Source organism: Schistocerca cancellata, chromosome 3 (genome assembly GCF_023864275.1).
Source record: "Schistocerca cancellata isolate TAMUIC-IGC-003103 chromosome 3, iqSchCanc2.1, whole genome shotgun sequence".
NCBI classification, from domain to species: domain Eukaryota; kingdom Metazoa; phylum Arthropoda; class Insecta; order Orthoptera; family Acrididae; genus Schistocerca; species Schistocerca cancellata.
In genome coordinates, this window is record NC_064628.1 from 595,878,462 (window position 1) to 595,894,120 (window position 15,659).

A 15,659-nucleotide genomic window follows, 5' to 3' on the forward strand; every position below is an offset into this window, starting at 1 on the left:
TGTATGAGCTGTATGAGCTACTTATTGTCCACCGATAGAATTTCAACTTCACTAAGTTATGCACATGACTAACACATACACAAAACTTAGAACGGTATAAAATTGCTATTTTACAGGTATGATCATGGGAAGAAACATCCAAGCTCAATCCAGAATTACATATTAAGATGTTACAAGACTACTAGAATGTAATAATTATCATTCATTCAATGGCTGAAAACTTTATTTCTTGAAAATGTACATACATAGTGCTTTTATAACTTTGTCAATAAATATGATATTTTTAATTTGTAATATTTTATATGATTAAAATTCCTTATCCTAAAAAAAAAAAAGAGCTGCATTCAACAACCTCTTCCCCAGTTATCTTATAACAAAAGTTTCTTTTAATGTACATAAATATTTTTTCCATCTTCAGAGAAAAACAAAAAAACAAATGCACATTCAGTTGCACTAGTCTGTATTTGTTTGAAATTGTTGTGTAAGTAAATTAAGCAGCTTTTTTGCATGAAGTATGGGAAATATGGGAAAAACATTCATCAGAGTTTCACATGCAGTATATATTCGCCTACATTAAAAAGTTTGAGCTTCTTTTTACGAACTTGTAATTAGCAAACCGTAAGTAATTATTTGTTTGAGACATTATAACAGGCACATTAACACTGCCAGTGAATGTCAAGCTATTAAACCTACAATTCCAACTGCAGCACCATTAAACAGATAAGGACACAAAGCTGTTGTACTGTGTAATATTTCTCTTCAAAATATCTGCACATGGTCCCAGTACTCTTTCAAATCTGAAACAACACATGAGAATATTAATGACAAGAAAGGAAAGAAAAACTTTTACCTTAGCTGAAATTAGTACTGTACTCTTCATGTGAAATGTAGTTTCCCTACAGCTAGCTAAGACACGAAATGCTTGAGAAAAAGAAAATGACAGGAATTAGTCAATACAAAACAAAGTAAAATGTTCTTTCATAATCTTTTCTTCAACCAGTAAAGCTGTCATGCTGGTTACATGTGTGGGGAAAGGAGAGTTAGTATGCAGCAACATTCAACATGTCAATATACATTTTTTTGTGCTGGCTTCCTCTGGTGCATGAACATTCAGAAACTCTGAAATCATAATTTTAAATTACTTCTCTCTCTGGTCTGCACCAGCTGCTCTTCTCTCGCTCACTGTTATTACTGTTCAAAGATTCTTTACCCTAAATATTAAAACATAACTGTGGAATGCAAGAAGACCAATTTTTGTTTAGTCATTTACTCACTTTCATTAACATGTTACAAAAAGTTGGGTCATTGAGAGTATGGTCGCTGATAATCATAAATTTGTGCCGTACCACTCACTCATGTGAAGCAATGCCCTATATATGTGAAACTTTAACTGCGTATCAGTTCTTTTTACCTCCCTGGGTACAATAGTTTACAATCAGAAGTGTTAAATGGCATAAGACCATGTCTAGTATAATACTAAAGTCATCATCTAGATACATACTCCACAAGCTATTGTATGATGCATGTCAGAGTGCAGCTTGTGCCACTACTAGCAATTTCCTTTCCTGTTCTATTCGCAACTGGAGTGAGGGAAAAACAGCTGTCTTATGCCTCCATACGAGCCCAGATTTCTTTACTCTTATCTTCATGATCCTTGCACAAAATGTATGTTGGTGGCAATAGAACTGTTCGGCAGTCAGTCCCACATGTCGGTTCTCAAATTTCTCAATAGTGGCTTGTGAAAAGAACATTATCTTCCCTCCAGGGATTCCCATCCGAGTTCGCTAAGCATCTCTGAAATACTTGTGCACTGATCAAACCTACCAGTGATAAATCTAGCGTCATGCTTCTGAATTGCTTCTACGTCTTCCTTTAATCTCACCTGTTGGGTATCCCACACATTTAAGCAGAATTCAAGAATGGGTCACACTGTTTTCTATACATTTTCTTGTTTATAGATGAGCTACACTTCCCTAAAATTCTCCCAATAAACCGAAGTTGACCACTGACCTTCCCTACTACCATCATTACATGCTCATTCCTTTTCATGTAGCTGTGCAATGTTAGGACCAGGAATTAAAAGAACGTGACTGTGTCAAGCAGCACACTACTAACGCTGTATTGAACAGCAAGGAATTTTTTTCTACTCATCTGCACTAACTTACATTTTTCTATATTTAGAGCTAGCTGCCAGACGTCACACCAATTAGAAACTTTGCCATTTTGTATCCTCCTACAGTCACACAATGATGACAGCTTACCAAACACCACAGCATCATCAGCAAATAGCCAGATTGCTGCTCATCCTGTCTGTCAGATCATTTATGCATATAAAGAATAATAGTGGTCCTACCACACTTCTCTGGCCCACTCCTGATGATACCTTTGCCTCTGATGAATCTTTGCTATTCAGCACAATGTACCGTGTCCTGTTACTTGAGACATCTTCGAGACACTCACACATCTGGGAACCTGTTCTGTATGCTCATAACTTCATTACCAGTTTGAAGTGGGCCATTGTGTCTAACGCTTTCCAGAAATCTAGGAATATGGAATCTGCCTGTTGCCCTTGACCCATAGTTCACAATATGTCATGTGGAAAAAAGGGCAAACTGAGTTTCAAACCAACAACACTTACTAAATCTGTGCTGAATTGAGGGCAGCGGCTTTTCCATCTCAAGGAACTTTATTATATTCAAACTGACAGTATGTTCACGAGTTCTGCAGCAAACTGAAGTTACAGATATTCCTCTGCAATACAGAAAGTTAGTTCTTTTATGCTTCTTGTATACAGCAGTCACCTGTGCCTTTTCCAGTCGCTTAGGACTTTGCGCTAGGTGACAGATTCAAAATAAATGCAAGCTAAGTCAGGGGACAGTGCCGTCAAGTTTTCTTTGCAAAACTGAATTGGGATTCCATCCAGACCTGGCGACTTATTTTGTTTGGAATTCTTTCAGTTGCTTCTCTAGGTCAGAGAAGCTTATCACTATGTCCTCCATCCGGGAATCTGTACAACAGTCAACTGAAGGTATGTCAATACAATCCTCCTGCATGAATGAGTTCTTAAACACAAATGCTAAGACCTTAGCTTTCCTTTTGCTGTCTTCTATTACCACACCAGACTGGTGCACTAGTGACTGGATAGAATCCTTAGTGACTTTACATAAGACCAGAACTTTCTTGACAAGATCTTTTGCTACGATATGACAGTGTAAGTTGGATGCTTCATGCACTGATCTTCTTACAGACACCTGAATTTCAACTTTTGTCTGGCAATATTAGTGTGTTCCCTTTTAACTGAGAGCGCAACAATCTCTGCTTCCTCACCATTTTCCCAATTTTATTATTATACCATAGTGGGTCTTTTCTGCCCTTAAACCATCCACTCAGCACATACTTATCCATGGAGCAATTTACAATCACTTTAAACTCTGTCCATAATTCCTCTAGGTCTGTAATATTGGAACTAAATGTTGTCCATTCCCTGCCGAAGTGGGATGCTAATGACTGTTTGTATGTCCTTTGCAGCATAAATACTCTCCTACACTACTTGACAGATTCATTAACTTTAGCAACTTTACCAATTTAGTATTGGAGGGCAGCGTGGAGGGTAAAAATCGTAGGGGGAGACCAAGAGATGAATACACTAAGCAGATTCAGAAGGATGTAGGTTGCCGTAGGTACTGGGAGATGAAGAAGCTTGCACAAGATAGAGTAACATAGAGAGCTGCATCAAACCAGTCTCGGGACTGAAGACCACAACAACCACTATGATGACATCATGATCACTAATCCCTGTCTCTAGACTGACACTGTCGATAAGGTCAGGTCTGTTTGTAGTAAAAGGTCTAACTAGCTGTTCATGACCATTTTCAGAAAGCATGTTCAAAAGTGCTTCACAAAACTGTCTGTCCATATCACCTGCAAAAACTCCATAGATGTCCCCGTCTATACTTGGTAGGTTAAAGTTGCCTCCTACAAATATTCCACGATATGAATATTTCTGCACTATTGACGGTAAAATTTCTTTGAACAGTTCTGTAACTGTTACTGTGGAATAGTTTGGACAATAGAAATATCCGATAATCAACTTTAGTTCACCTAGGCCTACTATTCAAATCCCGATAACTTCAGTCGGATTCAATTTAGACCTTGATAGATACAATATTTTTGTAAACAGCAATGAACACTCGCCCCCTTATGGTGTGCGATCTGTCCTTTTGATGAACATTCCACGCCTCACTAAATATTTCAGAGCTTTCTACTTCAAGTTTCGGCCAGGTCCGGTTCCGAGAATAATTTTTAGACAACTTTCCTGAAGAGCAGTAAATTCAGGAACTTTGTTAGAAATACTTCCAACAGTTTATCGTTAATATTTTACCTGTTAAAGTGCCTTTACTTTCTACATCGTCTGACTTTGCTCTCTGCACTTATTGATTGGCTAGCATTCATCAGTGGACACCAAAACTACTGCTTTGCGTAGTACACCCCCGACTATAAAGGGCGTCCTATAGGTCACCACCCCACAACAAAGGTCCAGAGATCTGCAGCCTGGCCATCACAGAATCGATGGAGCCTTTGGGCGAGACTCTCCACTCAGCTCACAACCAAAGGAACCCAATCAATTCTCAGTCTTTAACACTTTCACCATCCGAATGTACAAACTGAGGATCTCCTGAGAACAAAAGTGACAGGTGTCACTGGTTCTGATGTGAGCCATAACTTGCAAATGACTGCCCCTGCATGGGCTCAATAGATGCAGGCAGGGCCTCCTCCCCATCTCCGATGAGGTTCCCCCCCCCCTCCCCTCCCCTCCCCTCCCAATTGCACACATGTTTAGTCCACAGTGACTTTCTTTCCAGTCCTCGACACCACTTCCCTACAGGGCTCAATAATTTGCCTAACATTGGAACTCACAATAACTAATAAATCCCCCCCCCCTCCCAATGTGCCTGCTTGGACGGGTTAATGGGCGAGGCCAAACAGTTGCCCGCCTCAACTGACACGAATCTGTTACAATCTGTCACTCATCCTGCAGTTAACACTGATTCCCCTGCAACACACACACACACACACACACACACACACACACACACACACACACACACACACACACACACTCTGTGAGGTACCTCCGCAGCAGAGCCTGTGGGCAAAACAAGCAACATCTGAGGTGTCCCATGGGACACACAAGATGCTCTGCCAATGCTATACAGTGTGTGTATGTAGTCTGTAAAAATACTAAATCTGTGAGACTGATCTGTGAGACTACTCTCTGAAGTACAAAAACACAACTAGTTTGAGAATTAAACTATACAATCACACAAAAACAAGCAAGAAATTTAAGAACATCTCAGTTGGTAAGGGACTTTATTACATTTATATTATAAATTACAGTAAGCGTTAGTAAGTTCTCAGGAACAATTTCTGCCTTATAACAAAGACCTTCCATAGAGTACATGAAATGGAACCATCATGTTGCTGAAATGTCTCTGTTTCTAGTTGAAAAGTAAGTGAATTTGGAAAAATACCTTCTGCTTCATTGTCATTAAATGGTTATAGTATTCTGAAGGAGTCTAGCACTCATGTCCTGCATACAGATTAGTAAGAGGGGAAACTGCAATCTGATAATACAACCGAATTCAAATGAAAGAGCAGGTATTCTATACATCTAAACCCATTTAAAAAAAAAAAAGAAGAAGAAGAAGAAGAAGAAGAAGAAGTCTGATTCCAAATCAAATATCTGAAGTAATAACCTCTTTTCTGATACAGTAGACTCTGAACTATTTGGCTCATTACTATTTGGCCTCTTTGCTATCCAGGTTACATAATTAATATCATAATAATAGTCCTCCATGATGTACTGGGCTGTGATGATGTCAGCGCAGAGGCTATCGCAGAAAATGGATGGCAAATAATGAAGTTGATTAAACGAACTGACAATCATATTGTTAAAATGGTGATGCAGGAGGAAGTAACAGAAGAGGAGGCAGAAGGAATCTAACTCTACATTCGGAAGGGTTCCAGGTGACTGATGCAGCACTACAATAAGTAAGTTAACAGGAGGAAGCAATGCAAGCTGAAATCTTCTGTTTGCATAAGTGGAGTGATACTGCAGCCCGAAGAAATCTGAAGGAGGGAAATAATCATATATCAAAGATATTTTTAAGACCTCAAACCTGTAAGTGTCATGCTTTTTGTTAGGCCCGGCCTAACTTTAAAGTGCAGATCTTTTGCGTTTCCTGTAATGATTTTTGAAGGATACATGCGTACATAACACACACTTATAACTAACATGTCTACGTTAAAAGTCAGAAAATGTCAATAAAATTGGGTTTTGGTACAAGGAGAGTGTCTTGAATGGTACAGCTGGGGTCTGAAGAGATAATTTATTTACCTCCGGCCAATCTGGCTTTTTGTTACCTGGTTTGACCTTCTGCCACATTAAGCTGGATAGGAGAGTCTACTGTACCAATAAAGCTAGTTTCAAACTGAAATAATTTTGTCTGTCATATTTTCAATATGACTACAAAGAAAAGAAAATCACAGAAACTATGCTTGTAGATTTAACTGTGACATAGGGTCACAGTAAATATAGCATCCCTGTGTGTGTGTGTGTGTGTGTGTGTGTGTGTGTGTGTGTGTGTGTGTGTGTGTGTGTGTTTTATTTTTTTTTTTTTTTCAGTCCGACTATGCTGTTCTGTCACTGATACTGCAACTCAATTTCATTGCAGCACTGGAGCGATGCAGTAGGTTTGGCAAATATAGGTTTCTTGTTTCTGTATGTTTTTGTTACCCCTAAAGGAAAACTTTGACTCAAAATTCAGCACCACTTCAGCTCTGTGTGCCAGTCAATTGCTCGACACCTCAGTTCTGAAGTGAATGGTGCCTTTACTACTCCTCTTACAAATAACAACCTTGAAAATTATTAGTACTGAAACTGTCAACACATTTACTGAATGTGAAACAAATATAAATTTGTGAACTGTGAAGATAGGAGCCTAAAAGTATTCAGTGTTTGGACAGACAGAACAGGGAGCCAGCAGTACTACCACTTTAGAATATAACTTCCTCTTTTTCAGTTATGAACTGGTGAACACTATATTCCACGCAAAAAAATGGAGGAACACTGTCATAAACAAAGATTGATCACATTACTGCCGCAAAAATATCACAAAGAAAATGTAACATTACTGTTATACGGGATGGGGAGGGGGACAGTGAGATGAGGAGATTTTCACAAACACTAAGTAATTATTTCAACAACAAAAAGCATGTCACTTGACCATCTCTGTGGCACAATATCTGTGTGCATGATGTATTTATGACCAACATGAAAGGAAATGGTACTCAATCCAATATATGCTACAAGTATTTACAGTGATAATGTTTCAACATACCTGGCACGGTCTAGCTTGACACATTTCAAGGGGCCTTTTGCTACAACAGTGGCAGCTCGTGGCCGGTCCAAAAGCAATGCAATCTCTCCAAAGTAGTCTGAAGGGCCTAGACGGCCCACTTCCACAGGTTCATCCCCCTCTGCTCTGTACTGCAGCACCAAAGCTGTGCCATCAACTATGATGTAGAAGTCATCGCCTGGTTCTCCCTGCCTCACGATTGTTTCACCATCTTCAAATGATACTGGCTCGAGTGCATCAGCAACTGTCAATCGTTCCCATTTATCAAGACTTTCTGAAAAGTTTTCAAAATTTTCATTTTAGCCTTTTATCATGATCTTGAGTTCAGTTATATTTTTACACACATGGGCCATCAATAGCCTTCAGATAAAAAGTGTAAAATTGTAAAACTTTTGACCATCTGCCATTGTAACAGCAGTGACTGATCTAACAACAGTGCCGAAACTTATTGTCTTATATAGGCATTACCAAACGCAGCGCCGTATTCTGCCTGCCTACATATCCCCATATTTGAATACGCATGCCTGAATCAGTTTCTTTGGCACTTCAGTGAATAATGTCCATAGTTACTGATTAAATTATCATGAAGACTGAAAAAAACAGCCAAGCTGGCAAACATCTAGTTATCAATCAATTTTAACAATCCCCCGTATGTGACATGGAATCTTGTTCACGAAATGATTAGCAGAAACTGTTTGTAAGGCAACATATCGCACAACCCAGCTTTCACATCAAGTAAAATTTCTTTCTTTCAAAAACTAAAGGAATATCTCAATGCTGACTTTTGCACAAGACGACTAAGTTTGTGAGGCAATGATAAATTGGCTATGGGAAAAGGTGGAATACACTATGACACTGCAACATTACTCTTAATACAAAGACTCATAAAATGTATACACAAGTGTGTTTATTATGGAAAAAAGTAAGAAGACGTACACTCTAAAAGTGCAAAGATAGTATGAAAATGTTATATATGTTCTGGAAAACCACAGAAAAATTATTTCCAATAGAGGCTGCACCCATATAATACACAATTTAACCTGGCTGTCATAAGTGGCAAGGCATCGGAAAGAAACAAAGTGAATGTTTTTAAGGTTATTATTTCAAGATGATGATCATTTAATATCGGTAGAGTATTTGCTGTGATTATGACTTATCACAAGTTAAAATAGTACATTACACCAGGACTTAAACATTGACATGTGCCTTTTAAGGTTTGGAAAAATGAAGAAGCAACAGTGCCAATTTGAAGCTTTGAATTGATCCACTAGGTGAGAGTTGATATATTAGGACTCGCTCTGGTGCCACAATCAAAATTACTGATGTAGCAAAAATAAAATTGCAAAGCACTGTACAGTGGAACTACAACAATTAAACATGAATTCAAAACATTTGTTGAGATGAAGGTTCAGTTAAATTATAATAAAGTTTTACTACTACTACTACTACTACTACTACTACTACTATTGAAAGAGATTTTGTGATGGTTAAGACATCGCAATAAAACACACTGACAGACAGACATATCAATACATTGTTTGATGTAAGGTGCAGGGTGATTACAGATTTAAAACCTAAATTGAAATAAAAGCTCATGCACAGGTCTAGTTTAAATCCATAACTTAAGATTCTGAAGTTATTAAAGTCATGAATTGTACAGGAAAACAACATGTAGATGAAATGTGCACATACCCAAAATTGAAACTCGAGAAAGGAATTCTTCGTACATCTTTCGCTTACGAATTGTGGAGCCCATTAAAATTCTCCTGTAAGAATCTCTGTCGATTCCCCACAGCTTAACATCTGTTTTAGCTCTCACTGTGGCAGCCCTAGGTGTGCCGTAAATAAGGGCCAACTCACCAAAGCTTCCACCATCACCAATAGTTGTCACCAGTTCTGAGTTTACAAATACCTGGAAATAATAATTATTATTATTATTATTATTATGATATCACTTCTGACACTATATTTACAGAAGGTTTAAGGCAAGCATGGCCAAAACAGCACTGTAGGTGCACTATCGTGGCTATTAAGTTTTATGAATGTAAGAACTGGCATGGCTAAGGGGGAAGGAGAAAAATTTTATTGTGAATAATATTAAGACAACACACAAAATGTGGTGTCACATGGGAATCTGGAATTGGGCCGCATGCTCTGTATGAAGTAAGACTTTTTGACAGCCTGACGTGGAAACAGTGGTCCCGTAATGACTAGTGAGGACAACACCCACATGCGCCAAGGTGATTAACAGATGCTGGCAAACGGCTATATTGTTTGAACACTTTCTAAAAGGTTCTGGAGGCATAGAGGTCCATCTGAAGGACTCCGGGCGAGTCATGGGAAAAAAACTGTACGGGAGAAATGCTCACAAGTATCCACGAAAAATCAATACATAAGTGACTGGGGCAGAGGATCAAAGGCAGTCAACAGTTGGAAGTTAGGAATACAATCGGGAGTGGTTGGCAGAAAGCGGTCACAGTTAGTAGTCATAAGGAGCAATGCCCTTGCCGAACATAAAAGTCACTATAGAGTGAGACTTCAATACTGCTGCAATATGATGCTGAGACTGTTTTTTTGGAGGACAACTGAGTGTGAGATAAGAACCTGGCAACAATTATTATCTTGAGTTTTCTGCCTGTTAAAAAAGAATGAACAATATAAAGTCTATTCTAGTACCAATGAGTAATGGTTGACACATGCTGTGCGTCAGAATATAGAGAGGAAAAAGCACTGTCTTGCATTTGTCTCTTAGTGTAAAGAAGATATCTGATGGTGTAAGTCACAAAGAGTAATATTTCCCTTTTTTTAGAATATAAAGAGGAACAAGTGCTGTCTCACACTTGTCTCCAACTGTGGTTAAAGTATTTGGTTATGTATTGATAGGAACTCTGTCAGGATGATATGCTCCAGCAATACTCTTGCATAATGCTCAAAATGCAGTGAAGTGTTGGATGGAGTGTTGAGGAGGAAAAGGAAAATATTAGCCAAAAACAGCTAGAGCAGTACAATCACCTTCTCAGCCTCCAAAATAGTCTTCTCTACTTGCCACATATCCAAATATTTGCTCACTTTACAAGGTGTCTTACACAGTATTAAGGTTCTGCATTAAGTACAAAAAACTGCACGCAATTCTCTGAAGAGCAGTAAGTGCAGAGGCATGATCATTCAATATTGAGTGGGAAATGCTTCTCTATTTTGTATCCCTCGACACCCAAGAAGAGAGCTTAATATGCCACCACACTATTATGTGTTGGAAAAGATACTGTTTGCAACACCATTACAATACCAGAAATAACACAAAGGTGATGTAAAGCACTTGTCTTCTTACAACATTCCTTGGAAAGTGCACAAGTATCTCAGTGATCCTCAGTGGGATGTTGAACTCACTCTTATGGTTGACAACAATTATTTTGCTTCCGTAAGTCTCTCTATGCAAAGAGACAAACATTTTATTACATATTTGGAGGAAAATATTGATGATTTCGAACAGAAATTTAATGTAAAAATCAAATTCGTATTCATGACAATATTTTCTGGAGCAGTCAGTTGTAAAAAATACATGACTGGCTATGTTTCAACACTTTAATCACTTAATAAAAAGTTTTCAAAGATGTTCCAAAATTACACAACATGCCTGACTGACTTAAACTGGCCTCATGTTTAGCTAATGGTGTTTCACATTAATCTGAGTTCGAGTTGATGGACCTACAGTGTAGTACCAGTGTAGGTCCAACGACTTATTTTCTCATTTCTTTCAAAAATATTACCTAAAGAGTAATGTCTGACTGTGCAGGCTAGGTCTTATACAAATTTAAAAGTTTGTATCAACACATGTGCACTTATTGTTAATGAAATTTACCTAGCTCCACCCTTGTTCTGTCTTAAACCTGCAAAACTCTGGGTGTTTGCCCATTTCACAACCTATGTCCCGTTTTTCTCATATACAGTAAAATAAAAATGTGTACAAATTTATGAACAATGTATGTTTGGGCTGAATGTCTGTATGTTACTATGCTTTGTCTAATACAGCGTGACCAGAAAGTTCCTTTACACATGCAATTATTTCCTTGTAACTTTAATAACTCTTACTGTTATTTATCCAAAATGTCCATATGTGCACCACCTTTATCCCTGCATAGCCTGATGTGCCTCCACTGGTTTAAGTCATCAGCCATTAGTTGAATGGTGGCCACTGGCCACAATGTTTGCAAGCCTAGGTCCAGTTTCACGTAGAGTTGCATTGTGTTCCTTTTAATTCAAAATTCGGCAACATGCTTTCTGGTCGACTGGCAGGGTGAACCAATTGCTGATGCACTAACTTCTGCACACATTTCCTTTCAAGCTGATGGATGACAAGAGGGGGAGGGGGCCATCCAAAACACTTCCAAGGTGAAATGCTCTCTCTTCGCATGTGAAGCATTTAAACATCATTCTTCCCGTGCTCCATATCTGAATGGAATAGAAAAAAGAAAAAGCTAAAAACCGGTACGCTGGGGCATACCCTCTGCCATGCCCTTCACAGTAGTTTGTAGAGTGAGGATGTAGATGGATCAAAGACCAATAATTTGGTTGCTCCTTGCCGAACTGTTCACTGAACCTTTTTATCATCTGTGCTAAATTTTCATTGTTCTACTTCTGTTCACTGACCTGCACACTTACTATGAAGTACTACTCCAAATGAAGTCACTGGTATCTGCCATTGTTCTTTTGCAAACACAGAAAGGCAAACAATGAATCAGTCAAAATACAGACTTTATTTTCCTCCTTGTGCAGTCATGTGATAGTTATGTAACAATCGCATTGCAATTCACGTGAAGCGTACAAACAATTATCAGCACTGGAGGTTCAAATCTTAAATATCTTACTCTATTACACACATTTAGTTCATGTGTAAAGAGACTTTTTTGCCACCCTGCACATAACAGGTATAGTTCTGCTTCTCATATCGTAATTATCTAACAAACTTCCTCAATCGAGATAAAAGTTTATTCTACTGGTAAAGGCAAAACACTGAAAGTAAAATTGTAATATTCCTTTCCTAGAAGTCATCCCTTTGTGTTCTGCAAACTCCCTTCACTGTTTCCAGCTTGCTGCGATCCCAACTGCAGTCCTTACTTGCGCACCTCTTTGAATAGTGCAATGATGGGGAAAGCTGGAGCATTGATGCATTTGCAAAGGGAGTGCAAATCTTGGCCAAGCTGCGTTTAAAGAATGAAAATGGTAGAGGAAGTACTTACCTCTACTTCACCTTGGTCAATTACGTAGAAATTGTCTCCTTCATCACCCTGTTGGATTATTGTTTCTCCAGGCAACGCATTCACTGGGAACATAGCATCAAATATGTCCGAACGTTCATTTTCATCTAGATGTGAAAATAGAACATTCTTTGCTATGGCCTTTGATAGTGCGGCCATTGTCTTGTAGTCTTTTGGTACTACCTGTCAGAAACAGAAGGACAAAGTTTATTTACTGTATCATTTTAACGTGGAATGAGCTTCAAGTTGAACATAGTCATTTCTCAATCTCACTTCTGCACACACTTTAACAACTAAAACCAAATTTGAAATGACAGATGAGATGAAGGGAGTAACACAGTATATTCAATTCATTCTAATATATACCATCAGGAGATCCAGCTCCGAACATCAAATTAGAACTTATAGGCAGTAGCCACTCAATTTGCAGCCTCAGAATTTTATGGTTAATGTGACAATTGGAGAAATTTCATGTAACAGTTGACAACCTTTCTTACTGTCTACACTTAGACTAATTCACTTCATATGGTGAGAGGAATTCTTGTAATCGCTGGAACGGAGCCAAAAGTGATAACAGTCAATTAATCTGGCAAGACCCACTACAGTTTTGGACAAACTTAATATGGCTTTAATTTGAAATTAATGGCTATGCAAGGGAGATATGTGGACTAGATGTGGAAATTTTTGTGCTCAACATAATGTTAAATTTCCAAGACTACCCTTCACGATTTTTATGTTATCCAAGTTAGGAAAAAAATCAACTGCAACTACTTTTCAATCATTTTTGTGACTGCAGTGATTTTTAACAAAGTATATTGAGTGCCCTTTACTAGAGAAGTTACTTATCATGTGTACCAAGTTGCAGTAGCTATTTGTAAGTATTACAGAAGTTATTAAGATGTAGAAGCCCCAAATTTGTGCACACTTCCACATACTGCTAAATATGAACACAACCAGTTTTTAAAATTTTGTTCACAAAAACGTTTTTATTTCTTCTGGAGAACCCAAAAAAAAAAAAAAAAAGCAGCAGCAGCTTGAAATTCCTTGTGTCAAATTAGTACATTTTGTTAAAGGAAACTAAAAATATTTTTATCGATGTTCTGTTCATGGAGCTAACTATCAAGCACAACTTTCGCAAGAAGATTGCTTTGTGATCTTCAAATTATTTGAGGAAACTTAATTAGAATCGGATGAATAACTGTGAAAGGTACATCAGAGCCTCATCTGTATACAGGTATCCACCGTTTTAAAGTTGTCTAAAAAAACTAAACAATGCCTGGTCTGCAAATGGGCTTCCATGTGCCTGGACATAAAGTAATTAATTTCTCAGGTATAATCGCAAACGACGAAAAGCACAGTACACTTGATCGTTGGATATGCAGGGATACACGATAGCTCTTATCAATGTACTACTTCAACAATTTGGGACAATAACACATCCTTCTTTCACAACATCCATTGGCCAATGTGGGCTGCCGTAATGATTAGGTTGCAACAAAGATCTAAGAGCAGGATGTTCCAGTCAGAATGCTCACCCACTGGTGCCGGGGCTATCTGGTAGACTCACCGTTAGTGTACGGCCAAGTGGCCGTGTGCTAAACAATTGCTTAGTGGGTAACCTACATTAATTGCACCTGCCCGCAAACAAGTTCATGGGTAATCAGTTGCCATAGGCCCATGAAGCAGCGATGGAACAGCCTGATTAAGAAAGCAGTTACGTGAAATTCCTGATTAATTCAGTCAATGTGATGTTTATTCAATGTCCTTTTCCCTCACATAAACAATGTTGACATGCTGTGTGACAGCTGGCATTGTCAAGGTGAAGAATGATGTGACATTACCAGTTTTTTTTATGATTTGATCGATGACTGTCGGGAAACAAATCCTCTGAAGCAACAGCCTCAACATGTCCAGCGTAACTAAAGAAACAAGCTATCATCTTTTGAATTTTGGGCTCCATAAGGTTCCCTTTCTGTGCAGCGACCATGGAATATAAAATTACAAAGAATAATTGTGATAGAAATCTGCCAAGGACAGTACTTCTACTTATGGCATATATCGGTTAGAAAAATGCACCGATGATGACTGATACCAGTCGAAATCGATTTGCAACAAGATAAATAAATTATGTTGCTACATTCTTTACAATTTTAAGCTATCATCTTCCTGGAAGGATATTGTCAACGCAGCACTTCTCGATTTTGGTCCTTCTTGGCTTGCATCAATATATCCAAGTTCCATCACCTGTTGTATTTCCTTGGTAGAATATTTTGGGCATTTCACTCCACCAACTGATTCATAAGACTGAGTCTGAGCTTTGATAAAATTGTGTGGAATCCATCTTCTCATTGCTTAATCTTCTTGCAAAATTAAATGTACACATATTCAACTACAGTTTGATCTCAACTCCCCGAAAGAATTCTCTGAGAGGTAGTGGCGCTGGAGGTGGTACGCGGGGGAGGGGGCGGATGTAGAGAGCAGTGAAAGGAAGCTCCGCCCAGCACTTGGGCACTATGGATGGAGTGGTGGTACCGGGGGAAGAAGCCGCACTGCTGTGCTGGCACTACACATGTACTTAATAGTTCGGCACAGAATGGGATCACTTCATACCAGCTGTAGTGCATAGTAAACTGTGGTTTAGGGCATTATAGTATTTTGCGCACAGTACTGCTTTTTTATTTGGAACAGAAACAGACTTTGGTTCATCAAAACAAAATAATTATACACTATCTTTTCTGAAGGTAATTGATTACCAGCAACAAAAGTTGAATACAATGATCCAAGATGCTGATGTTGAAATAGGTTTTATGAAAATCGTAAATAAACATACAAGATAAAAAAAAAGAATTCATGCAACCACAATCATGAATATCAGTAGAAAATTATGTAGGGGAGGGGGCAGACTCTAAATTGTAATTTTTTATATAAATGAGCTGCTCTGTCATGTGACATATCATGCCAAAAGACCTATATATTTTATTGTTGA

The 15,659-nt window shown here is 38.3% G+C and overlaps 1 protein-coding gene across 3 annotated transcripts in view; it reads right to left on the reverse strand.

Moving 5' to 3' along the window:
- Positions 1–201: 201 nt before the first annotated feature.
- Positions 202–15,659, reverse strand: part of LOC126175480 (cAMP-dependent protein kinase type I regulatory subunit) — a 262,950-nt gene continuing 247,492 nt past the window's right edge. For all 3 annotated transcript variants that reach the window (XM_049922296.1, XM_049922297.1, XM_049922295.1), the window contains exons 3-6: positions 12,656–12,856; positions 9,111–9,330; positions 7,401–7,692; positions 202–797 (exon numbers count right to left, since the gene is read on the reverse strand). In XM_049922296.1, the coding sequence (XP_049778253.1) occupies positions 713–797; positions 7,401–7,692; positions 9,111–9,330; positions 12,656–12,856 (798 nt within the window). In that variant the 3' untranslated portion in view covers positions 202–712. The remainder of the gene's footprint in view (positions 798–7,400; positions 7,693–9,110; positions 9,331–12,655; positions 12,857–15,659) is intronic.